At 42.3% G+C, this 24,502-nt stretch overlaps 1 protein-coding gene across 2 annotated transcripts in view; it reads right to left on the bottom strand.

Annotated features, from left to right (window-relative positions):
* The window catches only part of snz (snazarus), a 264,501-nt gene that overhangs the window by 44,321 nt on the left and 195,678 nt on the right, over nucleotides 1-24,502 (bottom strand). For both annotated transcript variants that reach the window (XM_068383069.1, XM_068383070.1), the window contains 6 exons: nucleotides 23,126-23,320; nucleotides 14,590-14,799; nucleotides 11,181-11,370; nucleotides 9,813-9,949; nucleotides 9,406-9,579; nucleotides 8,957-9,192 (listed from right to left, as the gene is read on the bottom strand). In XM_068383069.1, coding sequence (XP_068239170.1) covers nucleotides 8,957-9,192; nucleotides 9,406-9,579; nucleotides 9,813-9,949; nucleotides 11,181-11,370; nucleotides 14,590-14,799; nucleotides 23,126-23,320 — 1,142 coding nt within the window. The remainder of the gene's footprint in view (nucleotides 1-8,956; nucleotides 9,193-9,405; nucleotides 9,580-9,812; nucleotides 9,950-11,180; nucleotides 11,371-14,589; nucleotides 14,800-23,125; nucleotides 23,321-24,502) is intronic.

Here is a 24,502-nt window from a genome sequence, read left to right as displayed (position 1 = left end):
CTGTCATTGGATACAGAATGGAGAGGAGTTGAATCTATGATTCGCTACCCCTGGATTTTGAGTCTTTGCAATAAACTCAGGACGAAGCTGAGTTTTACCTCGCCCCATCCCCTTGAATGGGCAATGTCATATGAGAGACCATGAAATTCACTAACTCTTTTGGCCAAAGCAAAAGTGAGTTGGAACACCGTCTTCAGAGTGAGGTGCCGATCTGTTGCCAGGCGTAATGGTTTGTAGAGGAACCCTTCAGAGACTGAAGGACCCAAAACACGTTCCAAGGAGGAGGTCTCACTTCCGACTGGAGACAGGTAAGCTCATAACTTCATTGTGAAAATCCTCTCTGAGTGAGGAGGTGCTGGATAGTCTCCAGGCGTGAAGTTGTAGCAAAGCTATGGCTTTGTGGAAGCAGTTTGAGTAGATTATGTTGTGGAAGGAGTTCTCTTGGGAGCTCTGTTAGGGCTGCAGAGGGTCCAGGAATCATTTTCCGTGATGCCATAGTGGAGCTATGAGAGTCATTGAGAGATTGACTAATGTTCTAGTCTTATTGCGTACTTATGTCATCAGACAGAACAGGGGAAAGGCGGTAAACATCAATGTTGTCCCACCATTGTTGGAATGCATCGTGCCAGAGAGTCTGGGGAGCAATAAAGCAGGAGCCTGAAATTTATGGAAGTCGTGAATAGTTCCACAGTCGGGGAACCCCACAAAGTCAGGACTTTGTTGGCTACTAGATGATTCAAAGATCACTTGGATCACACTATCTGAGTCGCTCTGCTCAGTTGTCTGTGAGCACATTTCATTTGCTTGGAATGATGCTTGCTGATAGGGTAAACAAGTTGTCTTCAGCCCATATCGGTATCTCTACTGCCAAATGGGATAGGGGCTGCGAAAAGGTACCTCCTTGTCTGTTGATGTAAGCCACTACCGAGGTGTTCTCGCTCTCTGCCAGGAACTGTTGAAGGCCAAGAAGGCTGCCTTCATCTGCAGGAGATTTATGTGCTGGTACCCTTCGGATTCTGACCATAGGCCTGAGGCTGTGTGGTGCAGCATGTGGGCCCGACACTGTTCTTTTGATGCATCTGAAGGACAAAAAAATTTACACCCTTGCGCAGATTTTTGTCTGCCACCCACCATCTGAGGTCCGTCTGTTCTAGTGCCATGGGCACTAGAACATCTGGGGAATCGTTAGACTGATTCCACTTTGACTTTACCGCAATTGGAGAGATCGGATCCTGAAGCGGCCGTTTTGAACTAGATAAACCGAGTTCTTCTTGTCTGAGGATTGGTCTTGCTACTTTTCTCAGATTCATTACCCTGTCGTCTGATGGGAAGACTTTCTATTGGTCTGTGTCTATGATCATACCTAAGTATACTAGTTGTTGGAGAGGGAAGAAGCGACGACTTCTCGAGATTTACCATGATCCCCAGATCTTGGCAAAGCCTCAGAAGTTTGCCTCTGTGTTGAAGAAGGGGTTGCCACCGAGTCTGCTAGAAGCAACCAAGTCGTCCAGATATTGAAGGAGACGGATGTCGATTCTGTGAACCCAAGATGACACTAGGGCGAAAACTCTTGTAAAGACCTGAGATGCTGTGGAAAGACTGAAGCACAGCACCTTGAACTGGTATTTCCTGTTGTCTAGGTTGATCCTTAGATACTTCTTGAAAACAGATATATTGGGATCTGGAAGTATGATTCCTTTAGGTCCAGTGTGCAAATGAAGTCCTGTGGTCTTACCGCTTGTCTGACCATGTCTGCCTTCTCCATGCTAAACGGAGTTTGTTTAATAAACTTGTTCAGAGCTGAGAGGTTGATGACTGGTTTCCAGCCTCCAGAGGCCTTTCTCACAAGAAAAAAGTGACTGAAAAAACCCTGGGGAGTCATCGAGGACCTCTTGGAGAGCACCTTTCTCAACATAGTCTGGACTTCGGCCCAGAAGGCCAGCTCCTATGTGGATCCCTTTGCATAGGAGCTCAATGGAACTGGAGTCTTGGTCAGTCGAGGTAGAGATTGTGTCGAATGGGATGTGATACCCTAAACGAATCATAGAGACCATACAGGGTTCGGCGACGACTTGCAGCCACCTCTGACAGCGTCGATGCAGGCATCCCCCCACTGGTGGACAAGTGGGAGGATTGCCCGTCCTAGCGGTTGCGGCCTTGGCCGCCACATTTAACAACTGTTCACTTCACGTGAGGACTTGGAACCCTCTGCTCTTTGGCAGGAAAGGGCTTTTTAGACACCTTCGTAGTTGCTGTTGTAGCTGCTGTCCTGTTCGTCGGCAGTTTCGGCTGTTGTTGTTTCTTCTGCGGAGAAGGTGGCTTGTAGGGACGGGATGTCAACGCCCTATGAAGAAGAGAGTCCTGTTTGGACTTTCTCCATCTGTCTGCAGCCTGCTCAATGTTTTCCAGTTTGAACAGGGAAGAACCATCCAGAGTTGAGTTCCTCAGTCTCGTAATCTCGTTCTGTGGGACTTGACAATGGAACCTTTCTATTATCGAGTTCCTTCGCCGCAGTATTACGTTTGCCCACAAGATTACCACTTGGTGGGAAAGGAACTTGATGGTTTGAGTTCTCGATAATAATCCTCAGTTCTCTTGAAGTGTCCCACTGATCGCAATCAGAGATCCAGCCACAAACTAGCCTGCATGGCGTACTTCACCACCTTCTCCTAGTTCAGGGCCTTCGAAGCCGAGAACGAAATCTGAAGACCTAAGAGTCTCTCAAGGGAGATCCCCCTGGTCAGAGCCTCTAAAGAGTGTTCGAGAGGCAGTGCCAGAAGAGGCTCATTGAAGACCTGTAATACTTCCTCTGTTGCGGCGACCGGTGGCAGAAGAAGTTTAGAGGATGAGCCTTCCCGGAGAGAGCTTGAGGAGCCGGCGATCTGAGAAAACGCTTTCCGACGGGCACTCTTCAGACCAAGGCAAGGCCACACTGGTCTTGGGGGGGGGGGGGGGGGGGGGGGGGGGGGGCTTCTGAGTGCTGTAGACATGGTACAAGACCATTTCTTTGCCCTCTTGAGGACCCACTGCCATGTCAGATAACCCATTGGTGGTCCTCATGCAAGCCAAGACCTACCAGAAGGCATGCTCCGACTCCTGCTCTGTCTTTGATAGTTTCGGACTAGCAGCTCTGGGAAAATCGTTATTGAAGTCATCCACCCAGGGAGGGTTGAGGTCGTCCCTTGCACGATGGGTGTCAATTGCTGACATCCCTGCAGGGTTTGGAGTTGACAGGTCTTGATACCCTTGCCGAAGACTTGGGTAGAGTCTTGGCGTCCTTCAACTCCTTCCGAGGAGGAAAGAATTCCTCCAGGAATGAAGGTCTTGAACTATCATTCGTTCATGTCTCTTCTGCTGAGGAAGAGAGTTCTCTCGTACGGGTTTGGAGATTGGTCGCTGTTCGGGTGGAGCCACCTCGATAGGTGAGGGGGAGAAAACAATCACTAAAGACTCTTCTCTTGGAGGGAGAGACTCTTGGCTTGCGAGACGAGAAAGAGAGTCTACTTGTATAGGAATGGGGATAACAATGCTGATCCTCCGCTTCTAAGTCCATACCAGTGTTGGCTTGATCCAGGATGAGTCCTGCTGTTCAGTTACTCCTTATTTTCTCTCAAGGGGAGAGATGGAAGGTGCTAAGGGCTCTTGAGGAGGGAGAACCGTGAGTTTACGCCTAGGGTCAACTGGAGGAGAGGATGACTTTTCAGTGGAATCCTAGGAGTACTGGTAGGTCAAGGAGGTGGAATACCTCCCACAAAGGCCTGGTGGACCGTGTTGAACCATGGTCTTTGCCCACTGCGGCGCTGGCTGAAAGGTCCCCTGAGAGGATAGAAGCTGAGGGTTTCTGAAAAGATAAGACATTCCTACCTGTATTTCCATCCGCAGCATATGGCTGTGACTTTGGAGGTTCCACCTTATGGGAGAACTGATCAGGGTGGCTTGCCTGTTTGGGCTCCTTGGGTTCCCTAAAGGTAGGTTCTTCCCGAAGAGGATATCATCAGAGTTGTCCTTCTGGCGAGATGTTCTTGGAGAGTGGTGATCGTGGGAAGATGTGTAGCAAACAGACTTACGCTCTACAGGCTGACTGTGATCTGGATATGATTGTCGGCACTTGTGGGCAGGTAAATGAGAAGAAGAACCTCTACAAGGTGCTGGTAAAAGGTGGGTCAGAGAGTGCCAATGTCCCGATGAGCGACGAAAGGCTCGAGAAGGAGAATGTCTGGACAACTTTCTCCAATCTAAAGGAGATCGCCTATGGTCTGGCAAACAACGGCTGGTTGGCGAACGCTTAGGGACTGACAAGAGGCAAGTCACAGGAGAACTAGGCAAAGCTGGAAAGTGATGAGCAGCGGTTAAATGACGAGCTCCTGGTGATTGGCTCGCAGCTGGCGAACGGCAAGCATCAGGAGAATTACGGGTAACTACCAGATACTTAAGGGGACCGTCCGCCATGTCCGCCATTTTTTTTTCTAATGATCCAAATTACACAATTTCTATGTATGTTTTAGACATATATAATACCTTCATCATATAAAAATTTCAAGTCATTTGATCAAAAACTTTTGGATTTATGAGCAAAAATCATGATTTAAAAAAATATTTAGTTACATTTTTCCCCACTACTATAATACCAAATGTATTGAAACTTATACCACAAAAACTACTCTAACAACCGAACAATTATGTCCGACAGAATTTTGATTTTCCTTTCTGTTTTTTTTTAATGAATTTTTATTTTTTTTCCTCGTCTAGACGGAAAATAATCGTGAAAAAAAATGTAAAACGAAAATCAAAATTTGTATGACAGAATATGTGGGATTTTTATTCTTCTTTTCAACGATATCTTTTTCTCTAATATCGAACAACAAATAAGTGAGAAAAATGTACCTAAGTGGGAATAAGTATGTTTTTGAGTTATGAGCTCCCAAAGATTTGCAGCAAGCTTCGCTTCTTTTCTAAAAGAAATCAAGATAATATTATTATGATAACTTTTATTGTTCATTCCTACATAAATTCACCCTAAAGGAGGTATTTGAACCCTCAGTTTACTATTCCTATGTTATGAGTTGCCAGCGATCTCTAATTGTTGCCAGTGTTTTAGTTAGCAGGTTTCAGCTTTGTACTCTTATCCATGTTTCCCTCTTTCTTGGTTCTTTTTTCTTGTTCTCCACTTACTTTTTGTTCTTTCTATCACCTTATGTAACATTGGCATTGCTATAAAATTCCAGAGGACGTTGTGAAAGCACAATCAACATACGAACTTCAAGTAAATAAACACATGCATTATAATTTCTATATGTCTTTGGAAACTTTGTGATTTTTTCGTAGCTGGTAGTTTTCATTCATCTACCCTCTACCAATGCCTTTCATTTCTGCCAGAGGTACGAGATTTCAAAACATGAGAGAGAGAGAGAGAGAGAGAGAGAGAGAGAGAGAGCCTTTGGCTGATATAGATGACAGTTCAGATTGAGAGAGAGAGAAAGAGAGAGAGAGAGAGAGAGAGAGAGAGAGAGAGTTGAACATTGTTATTATAGTATTTGTATAAATGGGAGTTTTTAATAATTGGAGAGAGAGAGAGAGAGAGAGAGAGAGAGAGAGAGAGAATAAAAGTATTTGTATAAATGGCAGTGGTATATAATTCGAGAGAGAGAGAGAGAGAGAGAGAGAGAGAGAGAGATAGAGAGAGAGAGAGAGAGAGAGATATGAGAGAGAGAGAGAGAGAGAGAGATAGAGAACTACACATCTGTCAAACTCAGTCATACAGACGACCGCCATAAGGATGACGTCATCATTTAAAGACCGCTATTTTCATTGTTTGGAAAATGATTGACTATTTGTTCTTTCTACAACCTTAGGTAACATTGGCCTTGCTATAATGTTCCCGAGGGCGTTGTGGAAACACAATGTACATACGAACTTCAAGTAAACAAACGCATACATTATAACTTCTATACATCTTTGGCATCTTTGGCTTCAGTTTTCTTGTTCTCCACTTACTTTTTGTTCTTTCTATCACCTTATGTAACATTGGCATTGCTATAAATTCCAGAGGACGTTGTGAAAGCACAATCAACATACAAACTTCAAGTAAATAAACACATGCATTATAATTTCTATATGTCTTTGGAAACTTTGTGATGTTTTCGTAGCTGGTAGTTTTCATTCACCTACCCTCTACCAATGCCTTTCATTTCTGCCAGAGGTACGAGATTATCGAAACATGAGAGAGAGAGAGAGAGAGAGAGAGAGAGAGAGAGAGAGTTGAACATTGTTATTATAGTATTTGTATAAATGAGAGTTTTAAATAATTCGAGAGAGAGAGAGAGAGAGAGAGAGAGAGAGAGAGAGAGAGAATAAAAGTATTTGTATAAATGGCAGTGGTAAATGATTCGAGAGAGAGAGAGAGAGAGAGAGAGAGAGAGAGAGAGAACTGCGCACCTGTCAAACTCAGTCATACAGACGACGCCATAAGGATGACGTCATCATTTAAAGACTGCTATATTTTCATTGTTTGGAAAAATGATTGACTATTTGTTCTTTCTACAACCTTAGGTAACATTGGCCTTGCTATAATGTTCCCGAAGGCGTTGTGGAAACACAATGTACATACGAACTTCAAGTAAACAAACGCATACAATATAACTTCTATACATCTTTGGCAACTTTGGCTTCTGTTATTGTAAGAGTAGATTTCGTTCATCTACACTCTACCAATGCCTTCCATTTCTGCCAGACGTACGATAGCTCGAAATATAAATGAAAAATCGCTATAGATATGCAAAATTAACACACAAAGACGATTTTGTCAAACTCAGTCATGCAGACGACACAGTAAGGGTGACGTCATCATTTAAAAACCTCTATATCTTCGTTATTTGTAAAAATAATTGGATGAAACCTCTGGGGAGTATGTACGACATGTTTACTCATACATAGAAGCAATAAAACGATTTTCGATTTCTGAAAGTTGTTATGTCAATACCCCATGGCGGACGGTCCCCTTAATGGTAGGTGATCAGCGAGTCGTTGGTGAACGATGAACCATTGGCGATCAGCGAGAAGCCAGAGAATGAGGGACAGCCGGTGGCTGACGAGTCACAGGTGAGTGATGAGGAGCTGGAGGACTGTGAACAATCGGCGATCCACAAACTGCGGGACCTTGATGAGTGGTCAGAGAATCTGGAGAATCTAGGGCAGCTGGCCAACCACACACAGCTTTCAGGTGGCGAGAGGTCCGAGTGACGGTGGGCAGGTGAATGCCGCAAGGCTGGCAAACGGCGAGTCCGATAAGGCAGGCGAGGGTTGGGAACCAGAAGTCTGTCAGTGAAGCTGATGAGATTCATCATGATGCCGATCTCTGGGACAGAGCTGTGCCCTAGGTGACGAGTGATGAGGAGGGGGCGAGTGGGCGAAGGAGGAGAGTCAAAGAGACGTCTCTTAGCCAGAGGCGAAGGAGAACGTCTGAACCAATATGGAGGATCACCCACTCTTCAAGCTCAACGAGGACGGAGAAGATCTTCCGAAGGGGAGGACTGCTTAACAGGAAGATCTCTGGAAGAACTCCGGATCGGGATCTCTAGAGGGGGATCTTACCCTAGGACAAGAGAGATGCCCACCCGCAGGAGAGACCTACCCCGGACTTTGCTCCGCCCCAACAGAAGAGTCGGTTGAGCAATGGGAGAAGCGCAGTCTTCGGCAACGGCGACAGCGGTGGCGGAACAGGGATTGTGTGAATCGTCAGCACTTGACACCTCAGGATCACATAAGTCCAGACTTAGCAATGATAAGGGATCCACTTCCGAGGAAGTCGGTCACCGCTTCCTCTCTGCATCGCTAGGGGAAGCAGCACCGTCCCTCGAGAACCTAGGTTAACCTGGAGTTAATTGGTCTGCGCTCCTGTTCAATGGTTCGCCAAGGAAAATTGACCGAACAGGAGTTTCAGGGGGAGGTCGGGGAGTGGAAGATGAAGAGTTGTTTTTCTCCGACTTCGAGGAAGACCCTGAAGGCGAAGAATCCCTCTTGGACTTCTTACTCCTTCACCCAAATTTCTCCCACTGGGAGGCAAACCACTCCCAACATTCAGGACAGGTGTTGTCCTGGTCATAACGCTGCCCCCAGCATTCAGGTCCAGGTGTTGTCCTGGTCATAATGCTACCCCCGGCATGCAGGACACAACAGATGCGGGTCCGTATCAACGGACGGCATGAAAGTCCCGCAGGAGCCCTCAGGTCCTGGGCAGGTCCTCATGAAGGTGGCCAAGAAGAGAGCACACACACTGAAAAGAAAAAGCAAAATAAGCGATTAATTAATAATGACAAGTCAATAATTAGTAAGGGGGAAGAGCGGTAACATCCGTTCTCCACTGGAGCCAAAAGCAAAGCAGGGTTTTAACCCAGGATTGTGAGTGAGCAGGGTAGTTACTCCCCCCCCCCCCTAACTAGCTGGTGGGTGGTCAACCCTTGCAAAATATATAATGGCTCGTCTTTCAGCTTTGCTGAAAGTAATACAGTATCCCCTATAAATAGCATTGGTTTGTATTTAGTGATGGAACAATTTTGTTTCTCCTGCTGAACACTACATCTTGTTCACTTTCTCATTGGTAATGTGATCTTTCCACCACATTATGCCCACATCTTAAGTTTTTATTTTGTTTATTAAATAGATACATAATAAGAACCATTCTATTTTCATAACATACAGTATATAATGCAATTAAGCCATATGGGTGATAAGAAACAGAAAATAAAAAAGTACTGTGCTGATTTCAAGTATCCTACTCAGGTCAGCTAAAATATACTACGAAAGCCAAACATAAAAAAGAATAGTATTAATTTGAATAGATTGCATTTCAAATAACTGCATAAATGCCTAAAATTATTATTATTTATTACGTAATTTAATATTCTATTATATCAAGATAACTAAGACCAAGAAAAATAAGATGAGTAACTCCTCTTACCACAGTTTCCTGTGTACATCTACAAGCTGTGAAAGTTTCCTAACAACAACCCAGCCATGAGCAGGAATTGAACTGGCACCGGCAGAATCTAAGCTCTCTAAGGATGAGCTTAGTGATGAAGAAGTCGAAGCAAGAAATGATGAGGATGAAATATCTTGACAAGTTGATGTTTTTATTTCTTCTGTGTTCAAATGTACCAGAAGCACAAGATGTGGAATATCTTTTTCATCCACTAACTGCAATGATAAATTTTGAAGGAATTACACATATAGTATACAGTACATTACTAAACAAATTAAAAACATCAATTTTCAGCCTCTCTGAGCACAAACTAAAGTAGTACTAATTTAGAGAAAGATTCCCTTGGTAAATATTTTAAATAACTTTACTAAGTGATAATGACAGCCATACTGTACCAAGTCCCTTTCTAAAATGGCCATTACTCTTACCTGAACGCTTTGAACACTAACACGCCAACTCCCAATATTTTCACTCCAAAGAGCTGTCCTTTCCACATGTGTCTCCAACATTTTATGGTCACTGCGGAGCTGACTGATCTCTCCTTCTAAGTGAGTGATGACTTTGCTATCAACTTTACCACTCTGCCTCAGTGCTTGCATTGCCTGAAAATGATATCCTTATTATATAAACTGGTTTAAAACTGCAAGTATTTTAAAGTGCACTACAGTACTACTCTATTTAAACTATGTTAGAGTATCTATCATGTTCATCACTACAGCATAATATATAGAAATGACAGCTGAATTATATATAAGTAACACAACTTCTACATACAGTGTACATCAATTTTACTCTGAAGTAACCATTGTGAAGGATAGGAATGTAAGAAACTAACCAAGAGTTTGTTCGTCAATCTTTCTTGGAGATGAGCTAACTTGTTTCTTGCATATGTAGAGTGATCAGACAGTTGCATTTGTACTTGCTCTATTGACTCTGTGCTGCCTCCATCTGAGCTGCCTGGTCCACCTTCCTCTGCAATGCACATGTATGGATTGGTGTATGTTATGGATATACCGGTATCTCTTCAGACTTACACACTACTTAAAATCATGTATGAACTGGTATATGTTAGGGATTTACTGGTATCTTTTCAAAATTATACATAATTCTAAATAGTGTAAAGACTGGTACTGTATGTGTTAAGGACATACAGTATTGGTATCTTTTCAACCTTATACTTTACAGTATTTAAAGTTGTGTATGTACTGGTATGTGTTAAGGATATACTGCATCTATTCATGTTTATATTCTAAAGGTCTAATCTATTAAAGCATAAACTTGATATACAGTACTGTAGTTCATTCTGAAACTGTTCCATTGTTTACCATACAGAAACTTAAACTACTGTGCTTTATAAATTTGTAGTTAACTGGTGTATACATTTCATATTTATCCTCAATTACCAAAATTTAGGAGCAAAAGATTAAAATTATAAAAATGGTTATGCAAGAGATATAAAACCACATATTGGACTATTTAAGTTTAGTACAATATGACTATTTTCTAAGCATCAACTTATCTTTCAGGACACTGACTCACAATAAAACATTTATTTCCAGGATGACAATTTTTAAGGGTTTTGAAATAAAGTAGTGAATTGGGATTTGCCTAGTCTTAGAATTATTTAAGTGTGCGTGGATTGCATCCGAAACTGCTATAATACTGATGTTCTCATAAATTTAATCTTAAGGATCTACATTTTTAAATAACAACATTTATTTTATTTGCTTTTCACACAAATTCTGCTGGAGTTATACTATGAAGGAAGTTGCTGCTTACAATATACCTTGTACAAGACACTAAAGCATAGATCATATTAAAGGTTCTTTGCAGTGTCATTTTGATCTCAAACTGCATTGCTCTCTGTATTTTGTTGTTTAGTTTCCTTCTTGACCTCTTCTTACCTCAGTGTACCCTTCCACTTTCTTCATACCCATTATTGGCCAAGCTTTTATTTTGATTTTTCTCTCATTTACTCTGAGGGTTGGTAAATCCTGAACAGGATATCAGTCCAGAATAATATACTGGGCACACACCGTAATGATCAGTGGGTTGGTATAAATTCCGCCATCCTCCCCTCAAAAATATGGCATAAAACGTGGATATTCTCTCCATATCAAGGTGTGTACTTCACCTCTGCTGGAAATTAAAGCCTACATCAGTTTTGGTTATTTTTATATTACAACATATTTGCTATACTGACCCACACATTCTGTCATGAAGTCTACACCCTGTAAAGAAGCCTGGTGAAGCATAGCATGATAGGTACTTGAAACTAGAAATCCAGTGTAATGCCTTTCCTCCAAAGTGCGCTCAACTTCCTCACCAATTTCATACAACACTTCAGGTCCTCTGTTGCCCAACAAAAACCCCTCTACTCCACGAAGCGTAGGCTGTAAAGAAACTCTATTTTAGTGCTGGGTGCTGTTAATGAGCATGTGGCTATTTTTCCTACAATATCGTAGTAGCACTTTACCTAAACACTAACTTTTAACAAAATATAGTTTAAATAGAATTCAAAATTGCATTTATAACTACTGCATAGTATATGTAATGAATAATACTGTAAAACAAGAAGTAAATTACTCTACACTAATATAAAAAGGGAATTTCTTTAATAGACTTCTTTATCTGTACTCACTGAAGTTCACATTGTTTCTCTCTCAAAGCTGGTTTAAAGTTGATGTCTATCCTGTAATTAAAAAATTTCCTGCTTTTTTTCCTTATAATAGCCCTACTCCTCTAGTGTAGTAAAGTATTGAGATTATATGGTGGTGTATGGCAATACTTACACGTGGGTAAGTTGCAGGGGACTAGAGAAGGTCACAGAGCTTTCTTTTCCCCCCAGTTCCACAGGCATGACTCCTCCCAAAGGTTTGGCTGTAGACCTCTTTGAAGAGCCGGAACCCTTGAAAGAGACAATGCCAAAGATCAGGGAGTCATGCAAAGTAGTCCTCCTCTCCACTGTCCCCTTCACAGGACTCATTGGAAGGCGAGACGTACTGTAGCATCCCGGACTGATGAAAACGGGCTTCAAAAATACTCCTGGACTGACTTATTTTTAGTCTGGAAACCAAAACATCCCTCCTCTTCAAAATCCAGTTAGCCCACTTGAGTACTGAATAGTGTATCAAGCAAGTCACTCCCTTTCACCATATAGCATAAGAGTCCTGTAGCCCATTTCACCCATGACTTAGGGGTCAAAACATATTGTTCTTGAGAAATATGTCTGTGCCTGTCCACTGTCAAGCCAGGAGACAGCTTGTAGGGTGGTGGCTAGGGAAGAAGATTCATGGCCACAGATTTAGGGGCTGAGAAGGACTTGCCTTCTGTCTTTGAGTATCCAAGGGGAGTCCCCCTGACAATGTGCACACTGATTGGTCTCTGACTAGGTGATGACACGGCAGACTCTGGCACATAAAACCTTCACTACTAAGAGTGCATGTGGCAGGATCCTGTTTGGCTGACCAGAAGCAAGAGGGACCCCAAATCCATGAGATGATTGTCGACTTGCAACAGGACCAACTAAATTAGCTGCTGGCCATGGCAGCTCCTGAGAAAGTCTAGACTTTTAGGGGCACCAAAGTGCTGATCAATGACCGAGGTCAAATAAAGAAGTTACAAGGTTGCTGCATCCAGTTCATTGCCCATAAAAAGAGTGCAAAAATGTCCATAAAGGAAAGCAGCAACCAAGAGTTAGTTCTCTGCTCTCGTTGGTACTGGTCTAAGATCCGGTATCTGTGGTGCAAAAGAGCCTAAATACCCTTATATTTTAAAGGGGTAGAGAGTCCTGCAGGCTACTTCAAGACCTATTCTCTCGCCGTAAAAACTAGCACTCTGACCAAGTGACAACCTGCAAAGTAATCTGGGACTAAAGCCAGAACAGGCTGGTAGTTATTAGGGAGAGAAGGCAGAAACAGGAGTACAGTAAGTCATATTTTTCTCCATGGTGTTCAAGGTGGAGGGGAATGTTGGCCTCATGCCTTTAGTACAGGGCTGAGGCACCTCAATCACAGGGCCTTGATTGTGCAAAAATGCCTAGTGATGACCTTGAGATGTGCCATCTTCTCAACATGGCACAGGGCAGCACCCCGTTTAGAGAACGAGCAACAGTTCATCGTCCAAAAAGGAAAGGTGAAGGCGAGCGTCTTAGCTCTTCCAATGCAAGGCTGACAGAAGGTGTACATGCGCCTGTCTGGGGCCACGCACTAATGTTCCACCTGGCTACTGGGGAGCCCAGGGAACCCGTGGTTGGTAGCCACATGGATGTTGTCCACCCCCTCTACCCCATGAAGAAGAGGTGGTGTCATCAAAAGCCCTATACTTGCGACTATGACTGGCATTTCTGGACTGCTTCTACTTCTATTTCTTATTAGAAGTGTCAGAAGCAGAATTGGAAGATGAAGAGGAGGATTAGAAAGAAGAAAAAAAGGATGATGAGAAAGAAAAGTTGGAAGAGGAATGAGAATGAATCACTTCTGCTTACCAAATTCTCAGATTTTCTAAGCCGAGAAGTCGAGGTCCAAATGACCATTGACAATGAAGCTCACCCAAAGATTCCCTCTTTTCAACATTGAGCACAGAAGTACCCCTTTCAGAGAAGGGAGCAGAGTCCACCATCCAAAAAGTAAAAAGGTGAAGGAGATCGACCAAGTTTTACCAACACCACTTAGATAGAATGTGCACTTCAGTCCCACCTGGCTACAGGTAGCTAGAGAAACCTGGGTCACAGCCTTGGGGTCCATGTCATGGTATAAGATATTGTGATATTGTCCCACACGCACAAGTCTGTGAAGCACTTAGCTAGGTGTCAAACCCCAAATATTCCTGCGACTACGATTGGCATTCCTGCCCTTTATTGACTACTACTACTACTATTATTTCCTCTAAGAAGTGTCAGACTCAGAATAAGAGGAGGAAAATTTGACAATGGTACAATATGAATTATGTCTTCCACTTATCAACCTTCTTCATTTGTTCTGCAAGCAGAGATGCCAAAGTCTAAGCAACCATCAATGGGAGTGTTCTACTCAACAAGGGACGCAGCAATACTCTGTTTAGGGAAGGGAAGACAGTCCACCATCCGGTAGGAAGTTGAAGGAGTGGGCCCAAGGTTATCCAACACAGGCCAATGGAAATTGGACATGGGCCTGCATGGAGTTGTGCACCTTTTTCCCTTCTGGCTACTGGGTAGCCAGGGGACCTAGGTTGCAAACCATATTATGGCCAATCCAGGAACCATCTGGGTGTCATTGTTGTTGCTCTTCAACCTAAACTCCTGCCTACGGGAGGCAACGATCTACACTTGATAAAATAGGGTATAATTGTAAACTAGTGCGCTCCTATTGTTGTAAGGGGATCAATAACTGATTTTGACATAAATTGAATCAGTGTTCAATATACACTTGCAATCCTGTTTCTTCTCATGACTAACACAAAGCCGTTATCAAAAGAAAAATAAGTCTGAACAGCAGCTTGCGCACACCACCTGCCATCAATGATTTCAACAGCCATTCCAGCTTTGCTAAAGACACCCTATTTTAAAGGACAAAAGTTTTGTAGATGAGTAGGAGCAAAAATACATAACATAAAACTGTTGCATAATTTAATACCTTATCAATTTTAACTGGAGGAGGATGAGCACTCAGATATGTATAGTAAATTTCTGTCCCAAGTTGATGATGAAGCTTTTTGTCAGAATGCCTGATCTCCTGAACAGCAGACCAAAAACTCAAAAGAGCTCCTTGGCCAATTTCATCGAGGTAGATTGAAAAATATCTCCGTGCAAAAGCAGATTCAAGGAGAGCTTGGAACATCAGAATCTTCAAGAAAAAAAAACATACAGATTACATGCATCAATCATCTTAACATCAATATCTTTCCATAGAACAATTCTTTAAAATCTACTATATTATTATAAATGTAAAACAAACAATATAACTTGAAAAATCACAAATTTGCCATTTTACCAACAATTTTGTTTTTCTTTAAAAGCATGCACAATGTATGCATAGTACAGTACAGTACAGTAATACCTTGGTTTACAAGTAACTCAGAATATGAGCAATTCAGCATATGAACATGAAATTTCAAATCAGTATACTTTTGATCTGCGAGCAAAATGTCTCCTTTTTTTGTGGATAAATACTATTAAGATTAGCATGCATATCCATCCACCCATGCAGTGTTCACAGGATTTCTTGCCACTTTAGTAGAAGAATCATCTCTTATGCATATTTTTGGAATTATTTTCATGTACAGTTGTGACCTCATTTTGTTGCGCTGCATTGTAAAGTAAATAATAACGTGACAATGGCCCCCAACGTGATTGAAAAAAAAGATGGTAAGAAGAAGAAAAAGCGTGCGGCCGACTTACAAAATCTTCACATTCGTAATGCATCATTCACGATTGGTGCAATTACAATTCTGAACAATATGGACCAGTATTAAGAGAATGCAGAGATTTCAGCTAAGGAGTTGAGATGTTAAGAATGTGGGAAAGCATGCAAAATTTTATGAGAGAGGGGCGAGTACTGAATCTATTTAATAACATCAACAATGTCATAGCGCATGAACATGAAATTTAAAGATAAATAACAAAGCAGTTGACTTTATTTGTTCCAACAAAGCAGTTGACTCTTTATTTGTTCCAACAAAGCAGTTGACTCTTTATTTGTTCCAACAAAGCAGTTGACTCTAGATTAGTTCCAACAAAGCAGTTGACTCTAGATTGGTTCCTTATCAAAACTGGACCTATGAGTGTAAGAATGGACAACTAAGTGTCCAGAAAGTGTAAGTTAAGTGATGAAGTTAGTGATATAGAACACCGTTCAAGAGAAAAAACTCGCGATATTTTACCTGAAGTTCTGATGGATTATTAATTTGTATTAATTACTTGTGTTAGGGATGGATTATTTATGTTAGGGGTTATATTTTGCTCTTTAATATAATATAACAAACCTTTAAAATTGAGTGTATATGCGTATTTATGGACGTGTGGAACGCATCACGTGATTTACTTTTATTTCTTATGGGGAAAATTGTTTTGGTTTATGAGAATTTTGGGTTACAAGTTTGCTCCTGGAATGGATTATACTCTCATCTGAGGTAGCACTGCATATATAAACAATACAATATTAATTTTGGAGCCTGAATTTATATTCAAATATTTATTAACAGAAAAAGACCACTGAAATAACCAAGTTACAATTATGATACAGTAATACTATATTATTATTACTATTACAGTACTGTACAGTATTGTTATTACTACTAGCCAAGCCAAGCGGCAACCCTCATTGAAAGGCAGACTAATACAAGACAAGTAACCGCAAAAGGGAAAATAGCCCCCATGTGAAAAAGAAGTGGGAAAGTAATGACTAAACTAAAATAGAGGGATATGCTAGAAAAAAGATTGGACAAATTAAAATGAATAACAATACTGGATTAGATGAATAAATAACAGATAAACTATGAAACCAGACTTGTCAACCTACTCGAGTTTTGCACCAAGTTGAACATTCTGAAAATGGATCCATTTTATTCAGTATAAAAGTGTAATATGAAGTAATTGCTTAATCAAAAATATCGAGGTTCTGTACATTAAATAGAGAAGGCTTTAATGCAATTATCCTAAGCAAACTGATTGCACGCTATGTTTATCACCATGCATCACTTTACAAGTGTACTGTACTTAACATCTTGTGGAATTATTTGAATTATGTTATTTTTATTACTAAAATAAATTTTTGAATATACTTACCCGATGATCATGTAGCTGTCAACTCTGTTGCCCGACAGAAATCTACGGTCGGGATACGCCAGCGATCGCTATACAGGTGGGGGTGTACACAACAGCGCCATCTGTGGTCAGGTACTCCAGTACTTCTTGTCAACAAGACCTCAATTTTCTCCTCGGTCCACTGGTTCTCTATGGGGAGGAAGGGCGGGTCATTTAAATCATGATCATCGGGTAAGTATATTCAAAAATTTATTTTAGTAATAAAAATAACATTTTTCAATATTAATCTTACCCGATGATCATGTAGCTGATTCACACCCAGGGTGGTGGGTGGAGACCAGTATACATGTTAACAAAGAAGCTAAGTATCCCGTATTTCATTTTTATTAGTTATTCAAAATAACAATAAAAAATAAATAAGTACCTGGTAAGGAAGTCGACTTGAACCATTACTCTGCCTTTAATAAGTACGTCTTCCTTACTGAGCGTAGCGGTCCTCTTAGGATGCTGAACGACTCTTAGGTGGCTGAAGTATAAAGGGCTGCAACCCATACTAAAGGACCTCATCACAACCTCTAACCTCGGCGCTTCTCAAGAAAGAATTGACCACCCGCCAAATCAACAAGGATGCGGAAGGCTTCTTAGCCGACCGTACAACCCATAAAAAGTATTCAAGAGAAAGGTTAAAAAGGTTATGGAATTATGGGAATGTAGTGGGTGAGCCCTCACCTACTACTGCACTCGCTGCTACGAATGGTCCCAGGGTGTAGCAGTTCTCGTAAAGAGACTGGACATCTTTGAGATAGAATGATGCGAACACTGACTTGCTTCTCCAATAGGTTGCATCCATAACACTCTGCAGAGAACGGTTCTGTTTGAAGGCCACTGAAGTAGCCACAGCTCTCACTTCATGTGTCCTTACCTTCAGCAAAGCAAGGTCTTCTTCCTTCAGATGAGAATGTGCTTCCCTAATCAGAAGCCTGATGTAGTAAGAAACTGAGTTCTTAGACATTGGAAGAGAAGGCTTCTTGATAGCACACCATAAGGCTTCTGATTGTCCTCGTAAAGGTTTTGACCTTTTTAGATAGTACCTAAGAGCTCTAACTGGGCAAAGTACTCTCTCCAGTTCGTTCCCCACCAAGTTGGACAGGCTTGGGATCTCGAACGACTTAGGCCAAGGACGTGAAGGAAGCTCGTTTTTAGCAAAAAACCGAGCTGCAAGGAACATGTAGCCGTTTCAGATGTGAAAACTATGTTCCTGCTGAAGGCGTGGATCTCACTTACTCTTTTAGCTGTTGCCAAGCACACGAGGAAAAGAGTTTTTAATGTGAGGTCCTTAAAAGAGGCTGATTGGAGAGGTTCAAATCTTGATGACATAAGGAACCTTAGGACCACGTCTAGATTCCAGCCTGGAGTGGACAACCGACGTTCCTTTGAGGTCTCAAAAGACCTAAGGAGGTCCTGTAGATCTTTGTTGGTGGAAAGATCCAAGCCTCTGTGGCGGAAAACCGCTGCCAACATACTTCTGTAACCCTTGATCGTAGGAGCTGAAAGGGATCTTACGTTCCTTAGATGTAACAGGAAGTCAGCAATCTGGGTTACAGTGGTACTGGTTGAGGAAACTGCATTGGCCTTGCACCAGCTTCGGAAGACTTCCCATTTAGACTGATAGACTCTGAGAGTGGATGTCCTCCTTGCTCTGGCAATCGCTCTGGCTGCCTCCTTCGAAAAGCCTCTAGCTCTTGAGAGTCTTTCGATAGTCTGAAGGCAGTCAGACGAAGAGCGTGGAGGTTTGGGTGTACCTTCTTATGTGAGGTTGACGTAGAAGGTCCACTCTTAGAGGAAGAATCCTGGGAATGTCTACCAGCCATTGCAGTACCTCTGTGAACCATTCTCTCGCGGGCCAGAGGGGAGCAACCAACGTCAGCCGTGTCCCTTTGTGAGAGGCGAACTTCTGAAGTACCCTGTTGACAATCTTGAACGGCGGGAATGCATACAGGTCGAGATGGGACCAATCCAGCAGAAAAGCATCCACGTGAACTGCTGCTGGGTCTGGAATCGGAGAACAATACAACGGGAGCCTCTAGGTCATCGAGGTAGCGAACAGATCTATGGTTGGCTGACCCCACAGGGCCCAAAGTCTGCTGCAAACATTCTTGTGAAGGGTCCACTCTGTGGGGATGACCTGACCCTTCCGGCTGAGGCGATCTGCCATGACATTCATATCGCCCTGAATGAACCTCGTTCCCAGCGTGAGCTTTCGATCTTTTGACCAGATGAGGAGGTCCCTTGCGATCTAGAACAACTTCCTCGAATGAGTCCCTCCCTGCTTGGAGATGTAAGCCAAGGCTGTGGTGTTGTCGGAGTCCACCTCCACCACCTTGTTTAGCTGGAGGGACTTGATGTTTATCAAGGCCAGATGAACCGCCAACAACTCCTTGCAATTGATGTGAAGTGTCCTTTGCTCCTGATTCCATGTTCCCGAGCATTCCTGTCCGTCCAATGTCGCACCCCAGCCCGTGTCTGATGCGTCCGAGAAGAGACGGCGGTCGGGGTTCTGAACAGCCAAAGGTAGACCTTCCTTGAGAAGAAAGCTGTTCTTCCACCACGTTAGAGTAGACCTCATCTCTTCGGAAACAGGAACTGAGACCGTCTCTAGCGTCATGTCCTTTATCCAGTGAGCAGCTAGATGATACTGAAGGGGGCGGAGGTGGAGTCTCCCTAACTCGATGAACAGGGCCAGCGATGAAAGTGTCCCTGTTAGACTCATCCACTGCCTGACTGAGCATCGATTCCTTCTCAGCATGCTCTGGATGCATTCTAGGGCTTGGTTGATCCTTGGGGTCGACGGAAAAGCCCGAAAAAACTCGACTCTGAATCTCCATACCCAGGTAGACAAAGGTCTGGGATGGGACGAGCTGGGACTTCTCTAAATTGACCAGGAGGCCCAGTTCCTTGGTCAGATCCATAGTCCATCTGAGATTCTCCAGACAGCGACGACTTGTGGGAGCTCTTAAAAGCCAGTCGTCTGATGGAGCCGGACACAAGATCATGGTACTGCTGCACAGTCTGTGAACTGTCAACCATGGGGAAGCGAGGAAGTACAGCGACAACCCGAAACTGTCTAGACTGTCTGGGTAGTACAGACAACTCTTTATCGGGTTGCTGAGGTTGCCGCACCGCGTCACAACAAGTCACCTCTGCTGGTTGTTGAACGTCTTCCCAGTGACACACTGACTCCGTAAAAAGAAATCCTCTATCAAGGACTAAGCTTGGATTGCATGTCTTGCAACAAAGCTCAAGGTCTATGGGAGCAGGTGTGGCAACAGACGGGGTTAGCGACTGAAGCGGAACCATTTACCCTCCCTGGAAGCATGTTATGCTTAAATAAAAGTCCATAGGAGGCTAAGCAGCTTAAGGCTCCTCTCCAAATGACAGAGTCCTCAAGGGAATATCAGAAGGAGGGAGAACAGCACTTTCTCATCTACAGGAACCATATCCGAGAAAAGCTAAGTTCTCTCAGTGAGGGTAAGCCTCAACTCCTGCCTGACTATTTTGCTGCTGGCGAGTGGCGGTAACCACAGTGTGTTGCGGAGGCTGACACACCGTGTCAAAACACGGCAGCTTGTGGTAGGGGCTGCGGTGAGGAATGCAGAGCATGCTGTAAGGTATGCAGAGCATGCTGTAAGGTATGCAGAGCATGCGGTATGGTATGCAGAGCATGAGGTAAGGCATGCGGCTCATGCTGCATGGTATGCGGCTCATGCTGCATGGCATGCGGCTCATGCTGCATGGGATGAGGCTCATGCTGCATGGAATGAGGCTCATGCTGCATGGGATGAGGCTCATGCTGCATGGTATGAGGCTCATGCTGCATGGAATGCGGCTCATGCTGCATGGTATGCGGAGCATGCTGTAAGGTCTGCAGAGCATGCTGCATGGGCTGAGGAGAATGCCGCATAGTGCTGGAACCCGGCAACTCCTGATGCGGCAGCTCACGCATGTTAGCAGATGGTGCGGCAAGAACATGCGTCTGGCAGTGAGGACTGCGCATCGGTGGAGGAGCTCTCACAGGTGTGGTGTGGGAGCAGGCAGCCGTAGTATCTGCTGAGCGCACAACCTCGGCGGGTTGTAGGTAAACAGGCTGCATTGTCAACCTTCCAGCATGATACTCCTGTATGAAGGAGCAAGCTGAGACTGTAAAGTCTGCAGCATGGACCACTAGGGTCTATGAAAGACAACAACAAACGGAGCTACTGTCCGTTGTGACTGTGGGTCTAAAACAGCTGGTGCGGCAACAGACGGAGTTACTGCCTGTTGTGGTACCACCTAGCCTCTCTTAGGAGGTGTGCAGTTGTCGTACTGCAGCGAGTCCGAACTGACCCAGTGGCTACACCTAGGCCGTTGGACTTGCGCGGAAGGGACCGACTTGCACTTAAAAGCTGCAAGATTTGGTCCATGGTTTCTGCGAGAAACCTCTTCCGCAGACGAGGAATAAATGGGCTCTCTCGTCTTTGTGTGGGTGGGGTGATCACGTCAGCAACGTGTGTAGATACACCCGAAACCACAGAGGGAAACGTCTGTTCGTCGATCAAGGCCTGAGGAACCCATAAGTCCTTCGACATTACTTCTCCCCTGGGCTTGGGAGCTTGTAAGAGGTCCCAGACTAGGTGAACCACTGGCACGAACAGACGAACCCTCGAACGCAACACTGTAACACTTTGCGCATATCACTTTATCACTTTTGATTTTCTGTTTGCACTTATTTCACTGAACTCGAAACTTTAAGTGGTTTGTACCTGAAACACGCAATCCTATCCTTCATTAAAAGGTAGTACAGTAATTGCGAAAACAGTATTACAATGTAACAGAAAAACATAATGAAAGATAAAGAATTCAGTGGCTGGAAAAGAGACTAAACACTAGATCAAATAAACTACGTTTAAAATCTCTCACCGCATAAAGCCTGGGAACAAGAATAAAACTCTAGAAACGTTTTACCTTCTTCCCCTCTATCGACTAGGGAGAAGAGCAAAAAACGAGAACAACGTTACCCGCTTGAACGAAACGTTTATCCTCCTCTCTCTCCCTCCGTCTCTATCTCTCTCTCTCTCTCTCTTGACTTAGAACCTGAGAGATGAGCCCAATTATATATATTGTTAAAACATATTATTTGTTAAAGGAAAAAAAAAAACTGAAAGGTTTCCCAAATAAAAAGCTCCTTTATTAGAATTAAAACCATTTAAGCTAAGAAAGAATGAACGAAACGCTAGAATCGGTTTACTCTTACTGCGACGTGAAACCGTGAATACTCTCTCTCTATCGTAACGATAGAGCGCAAGTTGAACGTTCTGAACGTCAACAACTGCGGAGACTAAACAAAACGTTAGTTCAACTTTGAAAACAGTACGAGACTTATCAAAGAAATTCTTTCAAAAACATAAAATTAAAATAGCATAAATTCTTAACAGGAAAAACGATATGACGAGCTCAATGTTAATTAACTTCGGTTCCAAGTAAGGACCGCCTACTATTAGGAAAGGTCGCATATAAACAAACATAAAATTTAAGTTTTATAAGTTTATAATAAATGGAAAGTTAATCGAAGAGGCCTATAAATGGCTATAAACTAAATCTATAACTTTGTTAAGCAAAATTACCAAAAACCTAAACACACTTCCGTCTAAGGGAAGGGTCGGTCATAAAAAGTGAAAGAGAGTCTATACTCTCTTCGACACCAACACTTCCGTCTAAGGGAAGGGTCGGCCATTTAAAAGTGAAAGAGAGTCCATACTCTCTTCGTCACCATAATTAAATCAAATTAATTCCAAAAGCTTGCTAAGCTAATGATAAAGCTTCCTGAATAGCGAAGGCTAAACTCTAGAGCAAATACATCACCAAATCGTGAACAATAACTCCAGAATCAACAGCGTATCCAAGTAGGTCTTGCCGGTGGCACGACAGAGGAAAAATTGAGGTCTTGTTGACAAGAAGTACTGGAGTACCTGACCACAGATGGCGCTGTTGTGTACACCCCCACCTGTATAGCGATCGCTGGCGTATCCCGACCGTAGATTTCTGTCGGGCAACAGAGTTGACAGCTACATGATCATCGGGTAAGATTAATATTGAAAAACAAAAAATTACTAAATTTTATAATACCAAATTACAGAATGAGATAATACTACAATACTAGCACTGGGAAATATAACAACTTTGAATGGAAAATATAGCCTTTCCTGAATGCAATTTTGTAAAACATTTATGTAATATAAATTTATATACTGAATATTTTTCCATTAAATTGGCATGCATGACAATTTTTTCAACTTGAATTGACTTCGTAGAACTGTATTAGCCTTATAAAAAACGAATAACATACCATCCAAACAAAGTACAGTATTTACCTTTCTCCCTGGCAAATTCTGCAGTGAATGGCTAAATGCATCAGGATGTTCATCAATTATATTTGAGGTATTCATACAGTGTCTTGGTGATGTACCTTCTGAAGAAGTTTTCCCACTATTCAGAATATTTATTCGACGCTCACACTGCGCTTTGGCATATGTCAGCTGGTTAATGTAGCGTGTAAGATTACGAGCCTGCAAATAGGAGGAATTTTCTCAGTGAATATCACAGCTTTTGACGTAATCTAACCCTCAACAAAATAGTTAGTTCTGCAAAGACTGTACTCTTTTAATTTTCTGATTAATTTGTGGAATTTCAAGTCATCTGACCTCAAGTTCTTCATCCATTTCCAATAAACCCTCCCACTTAAAATATATATCACATTCAGTTCTTTAGCCTCATTTGGAGTGGCTGAGTCAAGCACTTTTCTTCTACAATTCTATGAAACTAATTATTGCTATTCAATCTCCTTACATACATAATCTTTTTTTTCTCAATCCACATTCCAATAAAGTTCTCTCTTCTACAGTTTTCTGAAGCTAATTAGTGTTATTCAATCTCCTCACTAGCATCATCTTTCATCTAGATCCACATTCCAAAACGTTCAAGACATTTCTTATTAAATGTGTAAATTTTATCTTTCTAATGCCTGCAATACCACATTTCACATCAAGTTCTTCCAACCCTTTCCTCAAACTGATCTAATTTGCAAGTCAGAGTCTTCTTGTATTTAAAGATTCACTTTAGTACAGTATATTTAGCTTTATTGTCCGTCCTAGAAAATATAGTCCTTTGAACAGCTTTACTTCTTTCCTTGATCCATTAATAATGCCTACATTCAAGTACATTATTTAATTTTCTTCTGGAAATCCCTATCACCTTGTCATTACTCTTGCTGATATTCATCTCATATCCTTCTTTCAACATCAAAAGTGTATCATTTTTAAAGTCCATTTCTGAACTACCAACCATTTTTTATTATTTACAAACTTCTAACTCTAATTCTTTCTTGCCTTTCTATCACCAATTGCCCACAAAATGTTGAAAATGAAACAGGTGATAATGACAGACCTGGTTTTACTACTTCCACAGCTATCTCGAGATATGATTATTCTTAGCCAAAAAATAAATAAAAATATTTGTCCTCAACAACTTATCTAAACGTCTATTTTTTTTTCTATTTCAGGCTGCATCTACAGTATTTAGTTATTTATTAGTTTTATCTGCTAAATATTGTAGAAAGCATTTAAAAAATCACTGAAATGGACATGCATTTCTTGATATTCTGAAAATACTGCCAACGATGACAAGGAAATTTATAAGATTGGACTTTCTGACTAAACATACTTTACTGAGATGGTAATAGCCAGGTAAAA

This window comes from Palaemon carinicauda, chromosome 11 (genome assembly GCF_036898095.1).
Source record: "Palaemon carinicauda isolate YSFRI2023 chromosome 11, ASM3689809v2, whole genome shotgun sequence".
NCBI classification, from domain to species: domain Eukaryota; kingdom Metazoa; phylum Arthropoda; class Malacostraca; order Decapoda; family Palaemonidae; genus Palaemon; species Palaemon carinicauda.
This window is presented reverse-complemented; position numbering and strand designations above follow the sequence as displayed.